The sequence below is a fragment of the Alosa alosa genome, chromosome 4 (genome assembly GCF_017589495.1).
Source record: "Alosa alosa isolate M-15738 ecotype Scorff River chromosome 4, AALO_Geno_1.1, whole genome shotgun sequence".
In the NCBI taxonomy this organism is placed as follows: domain Eukaryota; kingdom Metazoa; phylum Chordata; class Actinopteri; order Clupeiformes; family Clupeidae; genus Alosa; species Alosa alosa.
Window position 1 is genome coordinate 19,742,960 of NC_063192.1, and position 21,277 is coordinate 19,764,236.

General features: G+C 42.6%; 2 protein-coding genes and 1 non-coding gene across 4 annotated transcripts in view; 2 read left to right on the plus strand and 1 right to left on the minus strand.

Annotated features, from left to right (window-relative positions):
* LOC125293860 overlaps window positions 1-10,867 on the minus strand; it is a 31,550-nt gene extending 20,683 nt beyond the window's left edge. Inside the window, exons 1-2 of one of the 2 annotated variants that reach the window (XM_048242045.1) lie at window positions 10,804-10,867; window positions 9,452-9,603 (exon numbers count right to left, since the gene is read on the minus strand). In XM_048242045.1, the coding sequence (XP_048098002.1) occupies window positions 9,452-9,500 (49 nt within the window). In that variant the 5' untranslated portion in view covers window positions 9,501-9,603; window positions 10,804-10,867. Of the gene's footprint in view, window positions 1-9,451; window positions 9,604-10,381; window positions 10,676-10,803 lie in introns of those variants that run through there. The other variant, XM_048242044.1, reaches the window with a different exon arrangement.
* A 2,955-nt stretch (window positions 10,868-13,822) lies between these two features.
* uts2a (urotensin 2, alpha) lies at window positions 13,823-18,067 on the plus strand. Its single transcript, XM_048241663.1, has 4 exons — window positions 13,823-13,970; window positions 15,495-15,593; window positions 16,096-16,139; window positions 17,428-18,067. Exons 1-4 carry the CDS (start codon window positions 13,865-13,867, stop codon window positions 17,521-17,523), a joined length of 345 nt encoding a protein of 114 aa, XP_048097620.1. The 5' UTR covers window positions 13,823-13,864; the 3' UTR covers window positions 17,524-18,067.
* Window positions 16,436-16,600, plus strand: LOC125294063. Its single transcript, XR_007193476.1, has one exon. It is a non-coding gene; the product is annotated as a U1 spliceosomal RNA (small nuclear RNA).
* Window positions 18,068-21,277: the final 3,210 nt, after the last annotated feature.

The following is a 21,277-nucleotide window of genomic DNA, read 5'->3' on the forward strand; positions in this document are numbered from 1 at the left end:
ATATTTACAATGTTCTGTCCAGTAAAAAGCAAACAAGATGTACATTCTCTGAGGTCACTTTTGACTGACCTGTTGTTTGTAAAGCATGTGTTGTCTACTTTACATGTTGTTATCAGTGAAGCCTCTTTGTATACAGTACCATGAAAAATGAAGCTTTGATTTCTAAAAAACAAATGCCCCTTTTTACTCAAACAACGCTATTTATGTGCAACATTTCAACTTCAAAACAATCTAAATAAAAACTAGCATCCAGCTCCTCTTGCACCACCCTCAGCCCTTGCAGAAGAGAAGCTCTTAAAACAGGCACACTGCTCTATATTTTTTCCTCTGAGCTTGCGCTGCTCCGCCCGACGTCGGGGGAGTTTACAGCTCGTCTGTGGTACTCGAGGCGTCTCAGAGGAGCGAGTGCTCGCCAGCCTGCCCGCCAACAGGCCCTCTAATCCAATCTACAGCTGCCGACTGCCCAAGCCCCAGACTGGGAACCCAGGGGCCCTGTGGTCAACCATGTCCCCAGTTAAGGGCCAGTAAAACAGGGTCTGGGCACGGCTCCACGCTGGGCTCCTCCCAGATGCTGCGCTGCAGGGCTGCTGACCACAGGCTATATTCTGCAGCGCAGTCGGTTGGTCAGTCAGGGGCCCCAGACGGGGGGCTTTTACGGCAGCGGTGGTGCAGCGGTCCTGTTTGGAGTTTGTTTTGCACTAGCGCCACGGTGAGCAGAGGAAAGACACAGAGTGCTCAAGGCAGCGTGCAGAAGCAGGAGACTCTGCAGTCGGGCTGAGGTCATGTCTGTCTTTGGAGTCTGTGTGTGTGTGTGTGTGTGTGTGTGTGTGTGTGTGATAGTCTGTGTGTGAGGCCCACTTCCTCAGCAAGTCTGTCTGCAGGGAGATGATCTTTTGACCCCCTGAAAATTCTATCACTGCCAGCTGCCAATTTAGTGACTGTGACCCCCCCCCACCCCCACCCCAACAAACACACACACACTCCCCAACCCCAAGAGCAGTACATATTCTGACATGGCATGGTGGGGCTGGAGGGGAGAGGGGGATAAAGAACACACCTGCTGCTCCACGCAAGAACCCGTATAGGGTTACACACACCCCTCTGTGCAGTCTGAACACTCATTAATCCAGTAAAATCTCTCCCTCACAGTCTCACACATTTTCACACACACCACACAGATTCCCTCTTTTAACCTCATATATGCAGATACTCAGTATGTGTATACACTCTCACATACACAAGCCACAACTCTACAACACAAAAACATAAAACTTTTTCTTTAAATTAATTCCCGACCCACACTATTTCTTCTTTCTCTCCTTTTCAAAACACACACACACACACACACACACACAAAATTGCTTCCAGATGTGTGGTGGGTGAGAGAGATGGGAACAGAGAAATGGAGGGACTTTTTTTTAGCTCTGTGAAAGTGCGAGGGAGACCCTACAGGGGAATAGGAATGCTTTACGGAATTTTCTACATAATTATTTTATGTTCCTGCTCAGTAGCCAATTTTTCTTTCCAATTGAAAATCTGTACGTATGCCAAGAAGGGAAAAAAAGTGTCTTCGCTTACTTCTCCATAAGGAAAGGCATGGAAAAATCATCTCTCTCTGTGTGTGTGTGTGTGTGTGTGTGTGTGCATGTGGCTGACGTGGCATTGTCCCCTTGACTCATCACTAAATAGTAAATATAGTACTAATAGTGCAACACACAACCCTGCAGTTGAACACAAACTCTAAAAGCCCCTTCCTACCAACATCTGATTGGGCTCCATGGGAAGAAGGCTCATGGAAACAACACTATTGGCAATATCAATCAAATACTCGCTCATCAGCATCAAATCAAGACAATAGCCCCGTTTAATCTGGTGAGGGAAGCGTGAAGAAGGACAAACATCAGTGCAGCACTCCATCAATCAGGCCTTTTTGATAGAGGGGCCAAATGGAAGCCAATTTTTTTCCGGGAGTTTCCCAAAAAGCACCTGAATGACTCTCAGACCATGAGAAGTAAAATCATCTGGTCTGATGAAACAAAGACTGAACTACTGTATTTGGCCACAATTCCCAACGGTGTGTGTGGAAGAAACCAGGCACTGAGCTGCACTGATGGTTGTTCTTCTTTACACTTCTCTCATCCTCTGAAAGGAACTCTGGATGTCATTCATAGTGACCATTGGGTCCTTGGTTACATGTCTGACCAAGGCCCTTCGTCCAGGATTACTCAGTTTGGCTGAGCGGCCAGATCAAGTTAGACTGGTTCGTTGTTCCAAACTTTTCCATTTTGAGAATGATGGAGGCTACTGTGCTCTTGGCCACTTTCAATGCTGTAGAAATGTTCTTGTATCCTACCCCAGATCTGTGTCTTCACACAACCCTGTCTCGCAGGTCTAAGGACAATTCTCTCGACCTTGTGGCTTGGTTTTCACTCTCACATACACCATCAACTGTGTAAACTTATATAAAAAGATGTGTGCCCATCATAATAATGTCCAACGAATTCATTTAGGCACATGTGGACTCCAATTAAGTTGTAGAAGCATCTCAAGGACCACTGATAGAAGTACGATGCACCAGAGCTCAATTGCAAGCGTCATAACAAAGGGTCTGAATACTTATGTAAATTAAAAAATTCAATCTTTTATTTTTTATACATTTTCAAAACACTCCAAACACCTGCTTTTTTGTGGGGTGTTGGTGTATTGTGTGTAGATTGATGAGGAAAAAAAAAATAATTGAATCCATTTTAAGATGAGTCTGAAACAAAATGAAATGTGGAAACCTTGAAAGGGTCTGAAAAGTTTCCGGCTGCATTGTATATGTATCACCTTCTGATCAGGTGATGCTTAGGCCTATAGCTCATCCAGGGCCAACCTGAAGAGGGGCATCAAAAAGGCCAAGCACAACCACAAGCTAAAGGTTGAGAATCACTTCAAGAAAAATTCTGACTACAAACCTACTAACTAAACACCCCACCGATGCCTCCTTGCCTAACTGAACCACTTATATGGCCACTTTGACAGGGACAACAAGGAGGTGGCCATCAAGGCTGTGGTCTCTGCAGAGCATCAGCCCATTCCACTCTCCCCCGCTTGACCTCAGTTCAGCATTCCCATCCGAACTGATCACCAAACTGGGTATCAATAACTGGGTATCAATACCTCCCTCTGTAACTGGATGCTGGATTTCCTAATCAACAGACTGCAGTCTGTTAGGTTAGATAAACACACCTCCTCTCCCTGAACACCGGCGTACTACAGGGCTGCATGCTGAGCCCGCTCCTTTACTCTCTCTTCACCTACGACTGTACATCTGTACATGGCTCTAACACCATTTTCAAGTTTGCAGACAACACAACAGTGATTGGTCTCATCGGCAACAATGATGAGACGGCCTACAGGGAGGAGGTCCAGCACCTAACAAATGTGGTGTACTGACAACAACCTGACTCTCAACATCAAGAAGACCAAAGAGCTCATTTTGGACTACATCCTCGTCAACTGGACTGAGGTGGGGCGTGTCACCAGCTTCAAGTTTCTGGGTGTCCATATCTCTGTGGACCTCTCTTGGACCATCAACACCTCTACTCTGATCGAGAAAGCTCGCTAGCGTCTCTTCTTCCCAAGGAGACTAAAGAAGGTCCAATTGTCTCCTCAGATCCTGGTGAACTTTTACAGCTACATCATTGAGAGCATCCTCACAAACTGTCTCACAGTATGGTATGGCAACTGCTCTGCCTCTGACCGGAAAGCACTGCAGAGGAAAACTGCCCAATATATCACCGGTTCCTCACTCCCCTCCATCGACGCCATGCAGGGCAAGCGATGCTTGACAGCATCATCGTAGACTGTTCTCACCCCAACCACAGACTGTTCACCCCACTCCCCTCCGGAAGGCGTTACTGGTCTCTCCGCAGCCGTACCAGCAGGTTCAGAGGAAGCTTCTTCCCTGTGACTGACCTTGTGAAAACCAACCAACTGATTCACTGTTGATTCAGAGGCTGGGTGTCTGTCAATATTCCAGTGAAATAAAGGACTATTTGTGGACATGAATCAATCAATTACACTGAAGTACACATTGTTCACTGTCCATGTAAGCTCTGACACACCCTTACCCAATATCCAGTAACATGTACGGTAAGGGTACATGAATTATCATGAATTCATAAGGCATTACTTCATTCCTTATTATCTCTTGAATTATCAGGAATTGACATGAGTGCATAGTCTCTCATTCGTGACCTCATGCATGAACAACATCAACTAAAGTATTAATTATGGTGGGTACAAGCATGATGATGATTTCTTTTTCTGCCAAAAATGTGGTCATCGCTCTTCAAATTCTGATTTAAACACAACTTGTGCAAGTTTTCTAAATGCTAAATGTCATTATTCAGTATTCACCACTTTAGTTGAGGGGTCACAAACATGATGAACTAGACTAACTAGAGGTCGACATATCAGACTTATCGCTGTAAAAGTGTTAAGCTCATATCGGTTGAACTAACCTTTAATTCATGTCATTTCACAATTTTTCCAACATCAATAACATGTTATTCATCAGTGTTAAAGAAGGACCTATTCACCACTTTAGCTGAGGGGCCACAAACATGATTACTCATGGGAAGCTAATGCTTAGTTAATGATGATATTCATGCATGAGATAATATGAATTCTTGTATATTCTCCTAATAATTCAAGAAGCCTTACATGCATGAATTCAAGATAATTCAAGTACAATAACCCTAAACTGAATGTCATGACAAGTGATGACCACATTGTTCGTAGAAAAACACTACTAATTACTTGGGAATGCGCTATTTACAATTGACATCTAACTTTGAGCAATTTCCCCTTGCTGTTTACATCCAGCTTTAAGTAATTTTCCCTTGCTGTTTACCGTACATCCACCTTTGAGTAATTTTTGTCTCGTATTACAGTTGCCTGCCGCTCCCATGGGTAAAACCTTTTAAATCCAGATGCCATGAAATGAATCTAACAGTAATAAGCTGGAGGCACATGATTTAATGTGCGTTTGCTGGAAATTGTCACAGAGGTTCAAAGCAATGATCACGTTCAAATCGAATTAGCAGGAATGTTGCAATACTTTCCTGAATTTGACCTCTGCTATTGTGTACCTAGTCTAAGTTAGTACCTAGTACAATGCTCTACACACACACACACACACACACACACACACACACACACACATCCCCCAATCTAAACAGAAGTCATCTTCAGTTAGGGGGTCAGAACAGGTCCCATCCCTTGAGGTTTGCCCTCTTCAGTGAAGGCACAAAAAGGGCTCTTTGTGTTCACGGTCCCCCCAAAGACAAAAACAAAGACGGTTCACAGACATACACAGACATACACAGACACACACAGACACACACAGACCTTCCCGTACCTGCCCTACTGATCTCCAACAATGAGCCTTTTAGAGCAGCTTTTGCACAAGCGCAGCCAGAGCACTGAGCACCATTGAAGATGTGCTGCTGCCTTTGTCTTTGAGTCTGTAAACAGCCAAGGGAGAATCTGCAGCTCTGAGAGATGGATGTGCATAGTGTGTGTGTGTTTGTGTGTGTGTTTGTTTGTGTGTGTGTTTTGTGTGTATGTGTGTGTATGTGTTAGTTTGTATGTGAGGCCTTCAGCAACTCGACTTAGTCCATCTGTGACCACCACCCCCCATATGTTCTTCGCATATGTCGCAATTATTTGACTTATTTGGCATAAGCTGCAGGCACTCTTGACACATCTGATGTGCTGATGTTTCAGGACTGACCTTGCCGACGTGTTTGTTTACATGCCGAGCATTGTTTCTCAAAACAGGTCAAGTGTCGCGGCTTTCACGCTTCTGTTCAGACATGCCAATGGACAGAGTGCATTTGGGAAAAGGCGTGCAGCTCGAGCCACAACGCGCCTTACACTGGGAAATCCCACTGAGTCTGGCTGAGCCCTTAACTGGATAAGCCACCTGCTGCTATTGTTTCTGCTGCGGTCAGGCCCAGCGCACACCAGGTGGGATTACACGTAATCTGGACCTTCTGCAGTCAGGCCTAGCGTACCCCAGGTGGGATTACACGTACAGTAATCTGGACCAGGCAGACTGTGCAGCAGATGAGAGGGAGAGTTTTAGCCCTGGCTCACTTCAGCTGGCTGGCTGTGTGTGGACTAATGTGCCGTCCTTACAAGGCAGGTAAACTCACTTTTCTTTCCCTTTCCAAAAGCCTGCAGTAGTTTGAGAAGAGAAAAAAAAGCCTGCTGCTTGAGTTGCAGCAGCTAGGGGAGTGCGTGAGCTGAAATGAGTCCAACAGGTTTTTCAGTTGTTTTGACGCAGCCCAGGCCCAGCCCACCAACATGCAGATGGCGACATCAACACACAAAAAAAGCTTAAGAGAGCCTTCAGGCACAGTTTAAGGCTACCGTTTCTCATTCAGAATCAGACCTGCAATTGGAATTCATCCACAATGTAAGTGTGGTAATTTCACCATAAGTACTGCAAGTCCCTGCACTCTCATTAAACTGACACTGAATGGACTTGTCCAACTTGTCCAAGCTCTGACGTGTATCTGACATTATAATTAGGTCCCAATAGTTGCGGTGGACAAAATTGGCTTAGGGGGGGACTCGGGCAGGAGGAGATGAATGGCCTGCACACATTCCTCCTCTGTTGGCCCAGAGCGGAGGAAAACATGCATGCTGCAGTCATGAGCACATGGCCTTGACCAGCATGGAAAAAACAACACAGTTCCCCTTCCATCACTTCCTCTGCTGAGAGCACAGCACATCCAGCACAGCCCCCCCACTCTCGGCAGTCTGCACTCACGTCATGTCTGGAGCAACTGCACATAAGAAAGGAAGAAAGAACGAGAGAGAACAAAAGACAGACAGACAGAAAGAATGAAACGAAACAAAAGAAAGAAAGAACGAAAGAACGAAACAAAAGAAAGACAATAATGAAAGAATGAAAGAAAGAACAAACGAAAGACAGACAGAAAAGAAAGAAAAGTATCAAAAAGGAAAAAGGTATAGGGTATGCTATCCAAGACAACAAAAGAGAAGTAAGCACAGAGAATGAAAGAAAAAAAAAAAAAGTCAAAGGAAAACCACATTCTCAAGAGAGAAGGGTATGAGCTGCACAGAGAGAGCACACACAGTCATTAGGACAGAAAGAGAGGGAAGCAAAGGGAAGAGTTCCAAATATGACATGTCTTAAGTGTTTCCGTATGTACCCTTGGTGTCAACATAACCAATCATCCAAAACGATCAGGAAGAGAGAGTGGGTGTTTGTAGCAGGGAGAAATTCAAAAAGCAACAGAGCGCCTATTTATAGGTCTGACTCTACCCAGCCCCATCCATCCATCCAAACACCCACCCACCCACCGTCTAACCATGGCTGATCCATCTCTGCCTCACCTTAAAGTATAGCCTGGGTCACTCCGCTCCAGGGCTCCTGCTATAAATAGCTGTCTGGCCTGGTGAGAGTCCTTTTCCCTGGGTCAAGCGGTGTCAGTGTGTGAGGATGTCAGAGGGGAGAGGGCATGATGGAGCCCCAGCCGACTCCTCAGGGACTGGGGGAGAGACATGAGGACAGGAAGAAAAGGATTGTGTTTGTGTATGTGGGTGTGGGGAGGGGGGCTGGGGGCTGGGGGCCGGGGTCGGTCAGGCTAGATCAGGAGAGTTGTCCATGAAAAAGAAAACAAAGCAAAAAAAAAAAAAAAAAAAAAAAAAAAAAAAAAAAAAAAGCAATGGAACTGAAAACAAAGGAGAAAAACAAAGAGCTTTTTTTGGCTTGGGGTCTTTAAAGGCAAGACCCGGATATATGTGAGAGAGAGAGGGAGCGGGAGGGAGAGGGAGCGGGAGGGAGAAAATGCAGGATATACACAGAGAAGAGCATGTGTGGGAATGGGAAGTCTATGCTTCTTCGTACAAATAACCAGTGTAGGACTACATAAACAATCTGAGACTACCCTTGAACTTCAGGGAGCAGCCATATTGAGGGATTGACTATTTAATTAAAATACCTGCAGTGAAAAAAGTAAGGCTAAGGTGGGGGCCTTACTCTGTAGCCCTCCTGTATGTACACCAATTACATTGGGGGACGTGCAGATTCCAGCTCATTGATGTCCAATGGTGGCTTTGTTTGGTGTCCCACTGCTTGTTTAAGCGTAAAAATGAAACTCGCACACAATGAACTCATTGTGCTGGGAAAGAGGGTCAGTGAGGGGAACCCCCACCCCACTGACCGTCATTTATTGCCCCACGAGAGAAATGCAGAGTCAAGCTCTGTGCCCTAAATCCCATCACCTACCACAACATTTCCATGCTACCATCCATTTCCATGCTAACACTACCATCTCCATGTGGGAGACACTGCACCAGTAGGCCTAGATTACAGTCACAGACAGTCACAAGAATAACACAGTCACAAAAGTAAGGTTTAGTCACATACTGCAGCTTAAGAACTATTATACAGTCATGCTACTTATGGTCTTCAGGTATCGAGCATGGCATTTCATTGACGGGAAGTACCGTCTGGGCCAGTGTTTCTCAAAGTGTGGTCCCCAAGCTATCCCAAGTGGTCCATGAGCAAGACATGGTAAAATATAATATAGATGAGTTGTTTGCAATATTGAGCCAACTTGTATGTGAATCCAAAAAGTTCTGCAACACTGCCATTGTGTGCGAGTTGTATTGTATGACAGTTTAAATCATTTGAATCCTCTGACACTAAGCAAGGTGCAAAGACAATAAGCATGGTGGTTCAGTGAGTAGGCCTATTGTGTATTATACTGTTGAAGTAGGTCTACTCTTTTTTGTTTTTAATCTGTGAGGTTTTTATTTATTGGTTAAGTGGTCCTTGGTCTGAAAAGTTTGAGAAACACTGGTCTAGGCGATAAGGACTGTCTGTTTTTTTTTAAGAAAATAAAATTCCAGAGCCTTCATTTGGTGAGTGATCACCCTTCCTGAAATTGAATATGGAAGGCATCTGGAATGGAAATCATGAGTCTGAGGTCTTATCACAGCCATCCAGACTCTGCAGTGCATCCAGTGAGACACAGAGAGAGAGAGAGCTAGATGAGATGGCAGTCACCACCCCACCCTGCATGCATTAGTCAGCTCATTAGTCAGCTCAGACCAGTCTGCTGTTTTACCAAAACAACAACTTGCCACCCATCCTAGACCAAGGGACAGTCTCTAGAATAGTGCTGAGAAAGACATACAAACAGTCAAGCAAGTGGCAAACTTTATAGTTGCACATGCACAATGACAAAATACCTCAACACACCAGAAGCGAAGAGTAACCTGGTGCAACCTCACACTAAACATTCCCCATGCCATCTCACACAAGAACAGAACTTGATGAGCATGCACTAGAATAAAACTCACACCACATAATAACATTAGCCTTCCTGGAGAGCTGACAATGACAGCTGTGACCAAGACTTACCCTCTTCGACCCGAGGCAGGTTGGATTGATCTATCTCGAGCTCCGCCATGGCGGTCCTGACAGGCAGGCAGGCAGCGCTCAGATCCTCATTGAACCCACGACTCCGACAACTTTAGGCTGCGGCTCCGGCTTCTATGCCAGGGAAGAGAGCGCTGGAGAGAGAGTGGGTAGAGAAGAACAGGATTACATTTCTAAAAAAATCGAGCGGAGGAGGCACTCAGCCTGTCTCTCTACCAGAGAGTGTGCACGAAACGCTTTCAAAGAATGCCATCAGTATTCACACTAATCCTCTGGGGCATATACATACATCAAAGCAATTCGACATAATTTTACAGCGTGGTGTTGGGTGACTATTGAGGTGACAGGTGGTTTCAAATAGCTCGCCAGAAAAATGACAAGGCAATAACGCTGGGAATAACATATTACCATTGTTTGGTGAAAGTGATTAGGGATTTTTTTGTTTATCAGTCTTAGGATAAAATTGCCACAAATACTGCAATCTAAAATTGTGAGTTGAGCAGGTTAATGTTACAAATAGCCTATTCGTGTTGCATAATTAGCCTACCTGTGCACGTGCGTTCACAATTCAAAACACCGGAGTTTCAGAGTGAATTTTGGCAACGTAGACTGCTTTCCCTTTCAAGATTAGTATCCAACGATTGATACCAAAACAGTTAACAAAAGCTCATTTGATAAGTCAAGCCTTCTAACAATTTGACTCAGTGGTGATTAACTTCACAAATGTTTACCGAGATGAGTCGCTCTGTGACTAACCCAGCAATAACTAGTTCCGCGTTCCAAGCGAATCCAGTGCTGGTGGCAATTCCCTACTCCCATTTGTCTCTTGTTATAAATATGCGGCGATAACCAAGTCTGCAGGGTGAAAACACAACACGAATGTTATGCATAGAGAAATTACACACAACTTACCTAACACCAAAACCTTCCAACGAATTCAATATCCCAAATGTGTCCCTCGGTTGTTCCTAAGAGCAGCGTCGCCAAATCCTTTTCACGGCCAGACTAGACTATACGTTCAATTTAAAAGGCGTCAAACTGTACAGAAAAACGTTTCCCTCTACATACATGTTGCCACTGTTTGCCACTTAACCAGTAGGGTAATATCAGACGGCCGTCTTGGAATAAGACATCCCTAACTTTTGTCAATGAACAAAGCTGACAGACTTGGACAATGGAAGCCCGCATGGACAAACTTCGTCTATACTCTTGCGTCACACTAATTGGGAGCCTTGTCGTTTTCTAAGAGGTTGTTCAAGTGTTAATCATTAAATACATAATTTGATGTAATTGAATAGAAACACTGTTTTATGCATATAAAATTGTCTACTTACTAGCTGTAGTTAATTTGCCAAGAAGCGCCACAACCCTGGGAGAGGTCTGAAGGCTGGATGTGCTCTGTTGGCAGTGAGGCTTTGCGACTTGAAATTAGGCTATGTGGCTATTGCAGGGTGAATAAAATCATGGATGAAACATAATATTTACAATAACAACACCAGCAATTGTTTTATCATTATTATTATTATTAGTAGTAGCCTGGTAATAGTAGTAGCCTAGTCTATTAACAGCAGTAGCAGCAGCAGTACTTCTGTTATCATTACTGCATAGGCAACTACTTCTGGGTTATTAAAGTGTTAATTTATAACTATGTGACTTTATTATTTGACTTATTATTTTATTATTTGAGTAGAAGTAGCATATAGCAGTAGTGGCAGTTGCATCAGTACTGTAGTGTTATTGTTGATTTTACTTCTGGGTATGTTATTAAAGTGTTAATTTATGAGATTTTATTATTTGACTGTTACAACTATATGACTTTATTATCAAACATTATTTGATATGATTTTCGGTGTGTCCTTAGTCTTTACATTTTTACAATTATTTCTCTGTCTGGAAGCATTTTTATATACATTTGGCCCCTTTAAATACTCAATGTGGAGGCCTACTAGTTATCTTCACAGCACTCGCACCTCATGTCTTTTGTCATTTTCTGCCACCTGCTGGAGTAAAGCATTACTGGATAGCAGTGTAGTCTGAAATTGAATAACCTATTATGTTGATTGACCTTAAAGGAATTATCTGGAGTAAAATGCACTTTAGATCAATTTACGGTTGATTGGGAGTACATACGTTGAGTTGACATCCAAATCATGTCATTCGGATGTGTTTTAAGAAAGTTCGATGTTACCGTTTCTAGTCAAAGCTCGTTAGCGTGGAAGTGAGAAGGGCATATTATTTTGCCGCTACAAAACGCTATTTTTATACCTCTTCTACAGTTCCAAACAACATTACACTTTACGTGGTAGTGAGTAGAGGGGTCCCTAAAGCCAAACCCGAGAGTATCGAGGTCTTTATGTGGTCGGATAGAGAGTCCAGAATGAATTTCATCAAGCCAGTGCCTTTCGAAATGTTGCCATCTTTGCTGCCATCTTTAGGGGAAAGTCCGTAGAATTAAGCTTGAAATTCTCAATTCGTTTGCCGTTTAAAAAAACATAGTCCAGTCCATACAACTTCATTTCAATTTCAAAAAGAAATACTGGACTATGTTTTTTTTTTTTTTTTTTTTTTTAACAGTAAATTGTGAATTTCCAGAGCACACTTGGCAATCGACTCCCTACGGACTTTCCCCTAAAGATGGCAGCAAAGATGGCAACATTTCGAAAGGCACTGGCTTGATGAAATTCATTCTGGACTCTATCCGACCACATAAAGACCTCGATACTTCGGGTTTGGCTTTAGGGACCCTTACCACTACCACGGGTTTTGTTTGGAACTGTAGAAGAGGTATAAAAATAGCTTTTGTAGCGGCAAATAATATGCCCTTCTCACTTCCACGCTTAACGAAGCTTTGACTAAAAACAGTAACATCGAACTTTCAAAACACATCCAATGACATGATTTGATGTTAACTCAACGTGATGTAATTCCCCAATCATCCGTAAATTGATCTAAAGTGCATTTTACTCCGGATAATTCCTTTAATGTGTGGTGCTTACTGAGGGATGATCAGTGAAGCAACATATTTGATTACTACCAAATGACCTCTAATATGCCACAGAATTCACCGCAGGCCCAATGTCAAACTTTATAGCCTACATACAAAGTCCTCTTCCCTTTGTTGTCAGGTTTAGCTTAATTATTTCCATTGAACAGTCTTGGTCTGTTTACAATATTGCTTCGATGTCACTGACTGAAACACTGCAATAGGACAGATAAAAGTTAAAACATACTAGACCTTGAAACCATTTCTGTGGTCTTCTAAAACAAACTGTCTCATTCTCCACATTTAGTTAAAAAGGAAACTGATTCAGAGGTCAAGTCAAAATGAAAGACAAACAAAAACAACCTGAACAAGCCTTTGTCTCATAAGGTGCCCGAGTGAGTCATTTGTATGCTGTCTGCCTTGGTCTTTTAAACAGAACGGTTAATCAGTGGCAGCCTCCCTGTCTTAGTCCACTCTGCCAGTGCACATAAATATGTTTATGGCTATTGTAAGAAAAAACAGAGACCGTCGATGCATCATTTGGTTGGGAACAAGGCTTGGAGATGATGAGTTCATCAATCAAGCTGATTCACATACAGACATCTGACCTATTTTAAACTCCATCAACAAATGCCAAGCGGCAGGCTCCTGATATTTATGAGCTTGAATTGACGCGACTGCCCTCAATCGCCCTAGCCCAGTAAATTCTACCTCATCCAGGCAATTACACAAACTAATTCGGCACAGCCATGCTAGAGTTGGAGTAAGACGCTGTTAGATGTTTCCGATGTTTGACGTTCCAGAAAAAAAAAGTTATCTATTACCTGACATATTGTCTATTTGAGCCCCAAATGTATGCTAATATGGCCTCTTAAGGCCTGCACACTGAAAAGTAAACAGCACAAACAACACATTCCCTAAATGCTAAATCTATCACCAAGATTGAGAACAGTGGAAAGATTAAAGATGTTGTTCAGAAAATTGGTCCAGGGGCCTTCTTTTGCCTATTACTCACACAGGCGTTGATGAAGGGCCCGTCTGCACACCTGAACTCAAGTAGTAAAAGCAGAAGCAAAAATAAGCTAATGGCGGTCAACACCGTTAAATCTCCCTGTCAAATGGAGAAGCATGTGTCTCATGTTTGCATTTTTATTGTGCTGTCTATTTGTTGGTTTTACCAGCATCTGTGATTTATGCATGATACACATTTATGAATGGTGGAGTGGGGGGGGAGGTGACACCATTGCAGAGCCCCTATGAAACGTCCACTACGCACAAAACCATGTCACGCCACGCCACACAGGGGTATATAATCCCTAGAGACAGGGCCAGGAGAGACATCGAAGACTCCCCACAGCCAGGGTGTGACCTGCAGCCATTTTGTCTCTCTCTCCCCCCTCCACTGTGCAAAGATGATCGGGAACCTCCTCCTGTCCTGTGCCTTGCTGCTGGTCAGCGCTGGGACCCTGACTGGCCACCCTGTCTCAGACTCAGCCGAGATGCCTTACGCCGGGCCTGGTGAGTACCACTTTCACAGGGCTTCATATGGTGTGTGTGTGTGTCTACAAATTACCTCTGAATAGGGCTGTTAAAATAACTGATTAATTTAGATTAATTTATCTGAGAAAAAATAACTGATTAAAAAAAATAGCGCAGATTAATCGATTCGGTATGACCTTTGACCCCGAGCCGTTCTAGTCAGTAACCATTTAACTGTAAAATGAAGAAGAGAGAAGAAAATGTGCCGCCTAGATCATTGATTGGAACATTTACTTTTAAAAACGGCCTGATGGTGTTGATAAAAATATAGTGTTTATTAAAATAAAGTCCTCTGCAATGTCTGCAGCAAGGAATTTGCATATCATATCGGAGTTCGTCAACTCTAAAGTCACACATCAATGCAAAGAAATAGTGTTGACATTGAGGGGAGTGTTAATTTATTTTCATTGTGTCCCCATATCTGTGGCCTGAAATGCCTTGTATGTGAAAAAAACCTTCCTCCCGAAGCACTTTTGAATTTATTTCCTCAGCATATTAGATCATATCATAGATTATTATGGCCATTATTTGAACAGTGAAAATAATAATAAAATATTTTTTGAACTTTAATGTCACTATATGCTGATTATTCAATGATTCGTTTGAATTTAAATATTTAAAATACTTTCACAGTAAAAATTATATGCGAATAATTTAGATTAATTAATCACAGAGTATGTAATTAATTTGATGTTGTTGATTTTGTTTAATCGATTGACAGCCCTACCTCTGAATTAATGACGTTACTTTAAAAACACTCAGATATTGGTGATCTGTGTAGGATGATATTCTGTTCTATGCACATTTGGTTGGGGTTAGGGGGGTGGGGGTGGTGTTTTAACTTTTCACTACTGAATGAACATCAGCCTCAGAAAGAAATCTATTTTATTTATTCAGTACTATAATAGCAACTGAATTTGAACTTTACACAGCCCATAGCCTGACCTCCCTTTGACCTCTGGGCAAACACTATGGCAACAGTGGGAAAGAAGATAGATAGATAGATAGACTATGATAGCCTGGCTAGCACCACCACTTCTCAATGAGACGTGGTCTGGGAACCAAACGTTCATTTTCTCGTATTTGAAAAAAATGCCCAGATCCGTTTATTGGGTGCCACGGATGTCTATCAAATGTGTCTGTGCATAGCTCATCATCGTCTTGCTTTCCCCCCTGTTCTGTGATTGGTTCCCTATCTCAGGCGAAAATTTGCTCCATGGTCTCCAGGCTGCCTTAGCAGCGTGAATCAAATCGTGCGCAAGGCAGCATGGGAACACCCAGGCTAAGACTATGAACTCATGATAGACTATGAACGCATGTCAATTCCTGATGATTCATAAGATATAACGGAATTAAGTAGGCCTAATGCATAATTCATGAATTAATTCATGCATGAATTCATGATGATTCATGTACCCTTACCGTAAAGTGTCACTAAAAAGTTTGTGATCACTGTGTGAGTGGGCAGGGCAGTGGCCTTACTGTTTGTGCAACTTCCCTCAGTATTGATGGAGGAGGACGGCATGACTACCCCAGAGGAGATGTCTCTGTCTGACTCCAGAGGCTCTGCGCTTGACCTCTCCCCACTGTTCAACACCAACGGTAAACACACTTATGACTCAGATGTTTCACATTACGTTATCTTGATCCAAATGTCATCACAAAACTGCAACTGTCTATCTTCCAGGAGATGTATACAAATGAAAATTATCAGTCTCTGAGTCATCTGAGAAACAGCCTCTGAGAAATGTTTTTTGAGTCATCTAGTCATTAATCTTGCATCTTAGCAACAAATACAAAACAGTGTGAACACATTAATAACCATAATGCAAAATTATGTTGACTCATTTTATCTGAAGTAGAACAATCAAGCTACTGTGTACTGTGTAGTAGCTAATGTCTAGATTAGCTAATGTCAAAGCCAAGGTGACATGACATTATAGGACAGGTGAACTACAGTGTACTGTATGTATTATTAGGCTTAATCCTGAACAGAAGATTGGACAAATTGTTAAACATGACTGAGATTTAAGTCTTTGAGGATGCCTGTGCTGTAAGGACTAAAGAGTCAGGAATCAGAGACATTAACGTGTGTCTTTCTCAGGTCTCACAGCAGCTGGACTAGTCCCTAGAGAGGCCCTGAGACAGGTGAGATCCGTTGTCCTTTGTCAAATATAACACACATAATGAGTGTGCAGGGGAGCTGCTTGAAAATGTGGGCCCTATGACAGACAATAATTCTGGGCCCCCCAATAATAAATAGTAATAGGGGGAGGATTTCTGGGGGGGGGGGCTTCTGGGTGGCCCCTGTCAGTGCTGGGCCCTTAGATTCGCCCCTCGCCCCTTCCAGCGGTGCCCCTGTGAGTATACATGCACTGTCACTAGTGGTCAGTAGTGGAAACTACTGTTGCTTTCATGATTTCCTTTTAAAAGTTTCTTATAACATACTTACCTGGCAGGGGAGATACAATGGTCAAAAAGGTTGTTTGCCCAGGGCGAGGCTCGGCCATTGCACAGCCGGTCATGCTGACCCCTGCGAATTCCTCAAATGTTGGAATCTCGACTGCAAAATTTCTGGTAGTGGGGGACTGTGTTTGCGCTCTCCCCTGGTTTTCGCGGCCTACTGGTTAGCGCTTCGGACTTGTAACCAGAGGGTTGCTGGTTCGAACCCCGACCAGTAGGAACGGCAGAAGTGCCCTTGAGCAAGGCACCTAACCACTCACTGCTCCCTGAGCGCCGCTGTAGCAGGCAGCTCACTGCGTCGGGATTAGTGTGTACTTCACCTCACTGTGTGTTCACTGTGTGCTGAGTGTGTTTCACTAATTCACGGATTGGGATAAATGCAGAGACCAAATTTCCCTCACAGGATCAAAACAGGGTATATATACTATACTATACTTATAAGAAGGAGATATCAATTATCAACAATGACAAGCCAGTTGGAATCTGCTGTTCTCTCTCCCTTCAGACGCATTCCCAATTAAATGGAATAGCAAAATGTTAACGTTAACATATAAGTTAGATCTGCTGCAATGTAACATGATGTTTTTGACATTGACATTGTAAACATTCTCTAAGAAGAGTGAAAAGCAGTTTGCAGTAAAGCTAATCAACATAGCCTCTATCGCAGGAAAAAAATAGCGAGCAGCCTGATAACCTAATTAAATGCTCGGTGGGATGGATTAATGCGCTTGGCGGACCGGATTCGGCCCGCGGGCCACAGGGACTCCTTTATTGTAATGAATGATGAACCACTTGTTTATATATTCACCATACAGAGTAATGATGAACAGTTTATTAACTGACCATTAAATAATGATGAACAGTTCATTAACTGACCATTTAATAATGCTGAACTGTTCATTAACTGACCATTAAATAATGATGAACTGTTAATTTCACTGCTCCTCTCTCGGCTCTTCTCTGGATAAATCAGGTACTCCTGGCAAAACAGCGGCACTATCGTCCCTACAGTGGGTGGAGAGGATATAGAAAGAGGAGTTCTGATTGCTTCTGGAAGTACTGTGTTTGAGACTGTGGGGACGTGACCAGGTGCAGCGACAGCTACTGTACACAATGTTCAGCTGACACAGGGCTTCTTCTTCCGAGAATAACTGTATGCATGCACTCTCTCTTCATCCCACAACCTGCAGACACACACACACACACACACACACACACACACACACATACACACACACACACACACACACACACACACACACACCCTCAAACACATATTAAATGCCTTGAATGTACACACGTGCAACCTTATACACACACACACATACACTAAATGTGGCATTGTATATTGGTATTTTTATATATCAACCATTATTGCAGAATGTCCACAAACATTTTATGTTACATATTCTATGGAGATCACCATGGATGTTATGATCAAAACAATAAATCCATATATTTAGAAAAATCACATCTCAGTCAATTTCTGTTTCCTTCAATTATTTCACTGAAAACAATCAGACAAATGGCTGGAGGAGTGTGGAGGAAATGTATTTTTTGTACATCTATAATATGTCTATTGTTTTTTCCAGTTTGTTATTCTACTCTTTACATTATTCTACCACATACATACTGGGGAATACTCACAATAGGACCCATTTAGTTGTGTACAAAATATGACAATAAAACAGGAAGATCCAGGACAGAGCAGAGCTTTATTTACATCACAGGGCTTACATACATAGCATTGTGAAGATTTTAGAAAAATCTCACAGAGAACTGAACATATAAATAGCCAGTACTGAAAATAGATTTTAAATATAGCATTTTTATCTGACACATGTGTCAGACAACGATGTGGATTTTCAACCCTGGATTCCAGCCCCCCTCTCATGCATGTAGGAGGTGCGACATTTTCCTGTGTCCTTATACCTGCCCAACGTCAGTGTAAAAGAGAGAGAGACACACAGAGAGAGAGAGAGAATAAAGCCTAGGTTGAATGGATTTTATGACAGCTACTCGGATAATCAGTAAACCAGTAAACTACATATAGCTGAAAGTCATGCTTCCTCTTAAAAGTGTGAGCATAGCGGAAATACAACATCATGATTATCCTTTGGTTAACACCTTTAATTCCCAAGAGGTAAAATAGCAGTACATCAGTGTGTTCCTCTGTCCACTGATTCTAAATGTGACCACTGTACATGTGCTGACTGATTGCGGTAAAAGGCTCTGGCACTTACGTCTTACTGTTGGTGACTCTGGATGGATTGGAGCGGAAGATGGAGACCCCCAGGCGTGGCAGGTCCCTCTTGTCCATCTGCTCACCTTCAAATAATCCCCCGTTATCCCCTGGGTAGCCGCCGGCCGCCAGCGCTGCCTCCTCTCCTACCGGCCGAGCCACAGGCCCCACCGCTCGCAGCAACGCTAAAAGCTAGATAGATAGATAGATAGATAGATAAATAGATAGATAGATAGATAGATAGATAGATAGATAGATAGATAGATAAATAGATAGATAGATAGATAGATAGATAGATAGATAAATAGATAGATAGATAGATAGATAGATAGATAGATAGATAGATAGATAATTTATTGATCCCCGAGGGGAAATTCAGGAAAGCTAACAGGAGTAGAGCTGTAAGATTAACTGGGTGCGCGGAAGTACAGCAGTAAATGAAATCAACCGGTGCATCAATGGTTTTACTATGAAGGGGCTCACATAAAATTGTATACATTAGTTTAGTATTTTATGATGTGTAGATTTTTATTAATGTGTAGATTGTTGTCTTGAATTTCCCCTGGGGATCAATAAAATATCTATCTATCTATCTATCTATCTATCTATCTATCTGTTATTAAAGCAGTATATTACTTTAAAGGAGAAGTATTGTTGTATATCTTGTGTGTGTGTGTGTGTGTGTGTGTGTGCGTGTGTGTGTGTGTGTGTGTGTGTGTGTGCGTGTGTGTGTGTCTGTGTGTGTGTGTAAGAGAGAGTGTGTGTGTGTGTATGTATGTGTTTGTGTGTGCATTCATGTGATTTTGTACATCTCCTTGTGTTTGTGGTTGTTACCCTCAACCCCTGTCTCCCCTGTGTGTGTGTGTGTGTGTGTGTGTGTGTGTGTGTGTGTGTGTGTGTGTGTGTGTGTGTGTGTGTGTGTGTGACTAAGTGTATAAGTTTGTGTGTGTGCATATGTATGGGCTTACTGTAAGTATGTGTGTGTGTGTGTGTGTGTGTGTGTGTGTGTGTGTGTGTGTGTGTGTGTGTGTGTGTGTGGGTGTGTGTGTGTGTGTGTGTGTGTGTGTGAGAGAGAGAGAGAGTGTGTGTGTGTGTGTGTGTGTGGTATGTGAGTGTGTGTGCGTGCATGTGTATCCGTGTAAGTGTGTGTTTGTGTTGTGTGTGTTCTAAGGAGCCCCATGAGACCCACCTCTGTCAGTTCTATGGCTTCTGTGCGCAGTGGCTGGCTGTCCGCCTGCCTGACCGCGGACACTCCCATCAGGGCTAACGTCAGTGCCAGGAGAGCCATCATCTGTACAGCACAACACGAGCAGAACACAGCAGCACAAAGACATTACTCTACAGCACACAGTACAGGAACATACAGCACAACAGAGCACACTTAGGAGCTCAGGACCACATGCCAGATGCTCTCAGGAACACATCCCTTTCCTACACACTGAACAGGCACTGCAGTTGCAGGCAGCACGCAAGCTTTGTGCTTTTTAAGGTTTAAGTAGTGAGTATTGGTTAATAAATTCCTTTACTTCATTAACATTCCTTTCCTGTCTTGATATTTGTTCACAGCAAAATGCAGAGATTTAACTTATTGATATTGCAGACATGATGTATATGAGTATAATGCACACTTAAATCATGAGTCACATTCAAAAATGTATAAAACTGGTGGCGCATCCTGACCCCATACGGGCCTTAGTGCTCATGAAGACCTGAGTTTGATTACGACCGCAGTCATTTCATGATCTCAATAGTCATTTCCCTCTCTGTCTCCCACTTGCCTCTTGTCACTCTAAACTGTGCTATTTACACAAAGGAAAACAGCCTTTGAAATATACTTAAGAATTGTACAAACGTAAAGGTAAAGTCAGCAATTGCACAGGAATGTTTGATTGTGTTTATGTTCATTTTTAAATGTATTAGCAGTCTTATGTCCAAAACAACATACATTATTTTAACCAAGGACCAAATTAAACCCGCCAGAGAGGTAGCTCACCCCTATCTTCAGTAATCCCAGAGAAACTCCAGGCAGCATTTCATTTTTGTTTGGGAGCTGCCCCCACTTTGTTTGATTCCAGTTTTTTGGAGCCTGGGCTGCCAACAGTGACTGGGTTTTTTACAATGTACTCACGGTATGGGCAGCTAGCGGTTGTGAGGTGATGATTGCTGAATGTGACAAAAAGAAATTATGGACTTGAATTCATGTAAAATTGCTGACTGCACCTTTAAATGTTGGAATTATAAATCAAATAACATAATTTGAATTGACTAATAATCAATTGTTCCACAATATCAATAAATCCAGTATTTGATACAATAGGGACCTAACTAGATTGTCATATTCAACAGCACTGAAACCACTATAGCTTATTTGTCTTCCATTATTTCCTTAATTTGTCTACCATTATTTCTCCTTGGAAAAACTCAGTGAATTTTATACAACATGATTTTATTTAATCTATTACTAATGTTGATTTTTTTTAATGTAGACAAAATTACTTTACTTTAAACTGTTATGTGAAACTTTAAAAGGTCAATGAATGTAACTTGATGTCATTGTAAGACGCTTTAGACAAAAGCATCT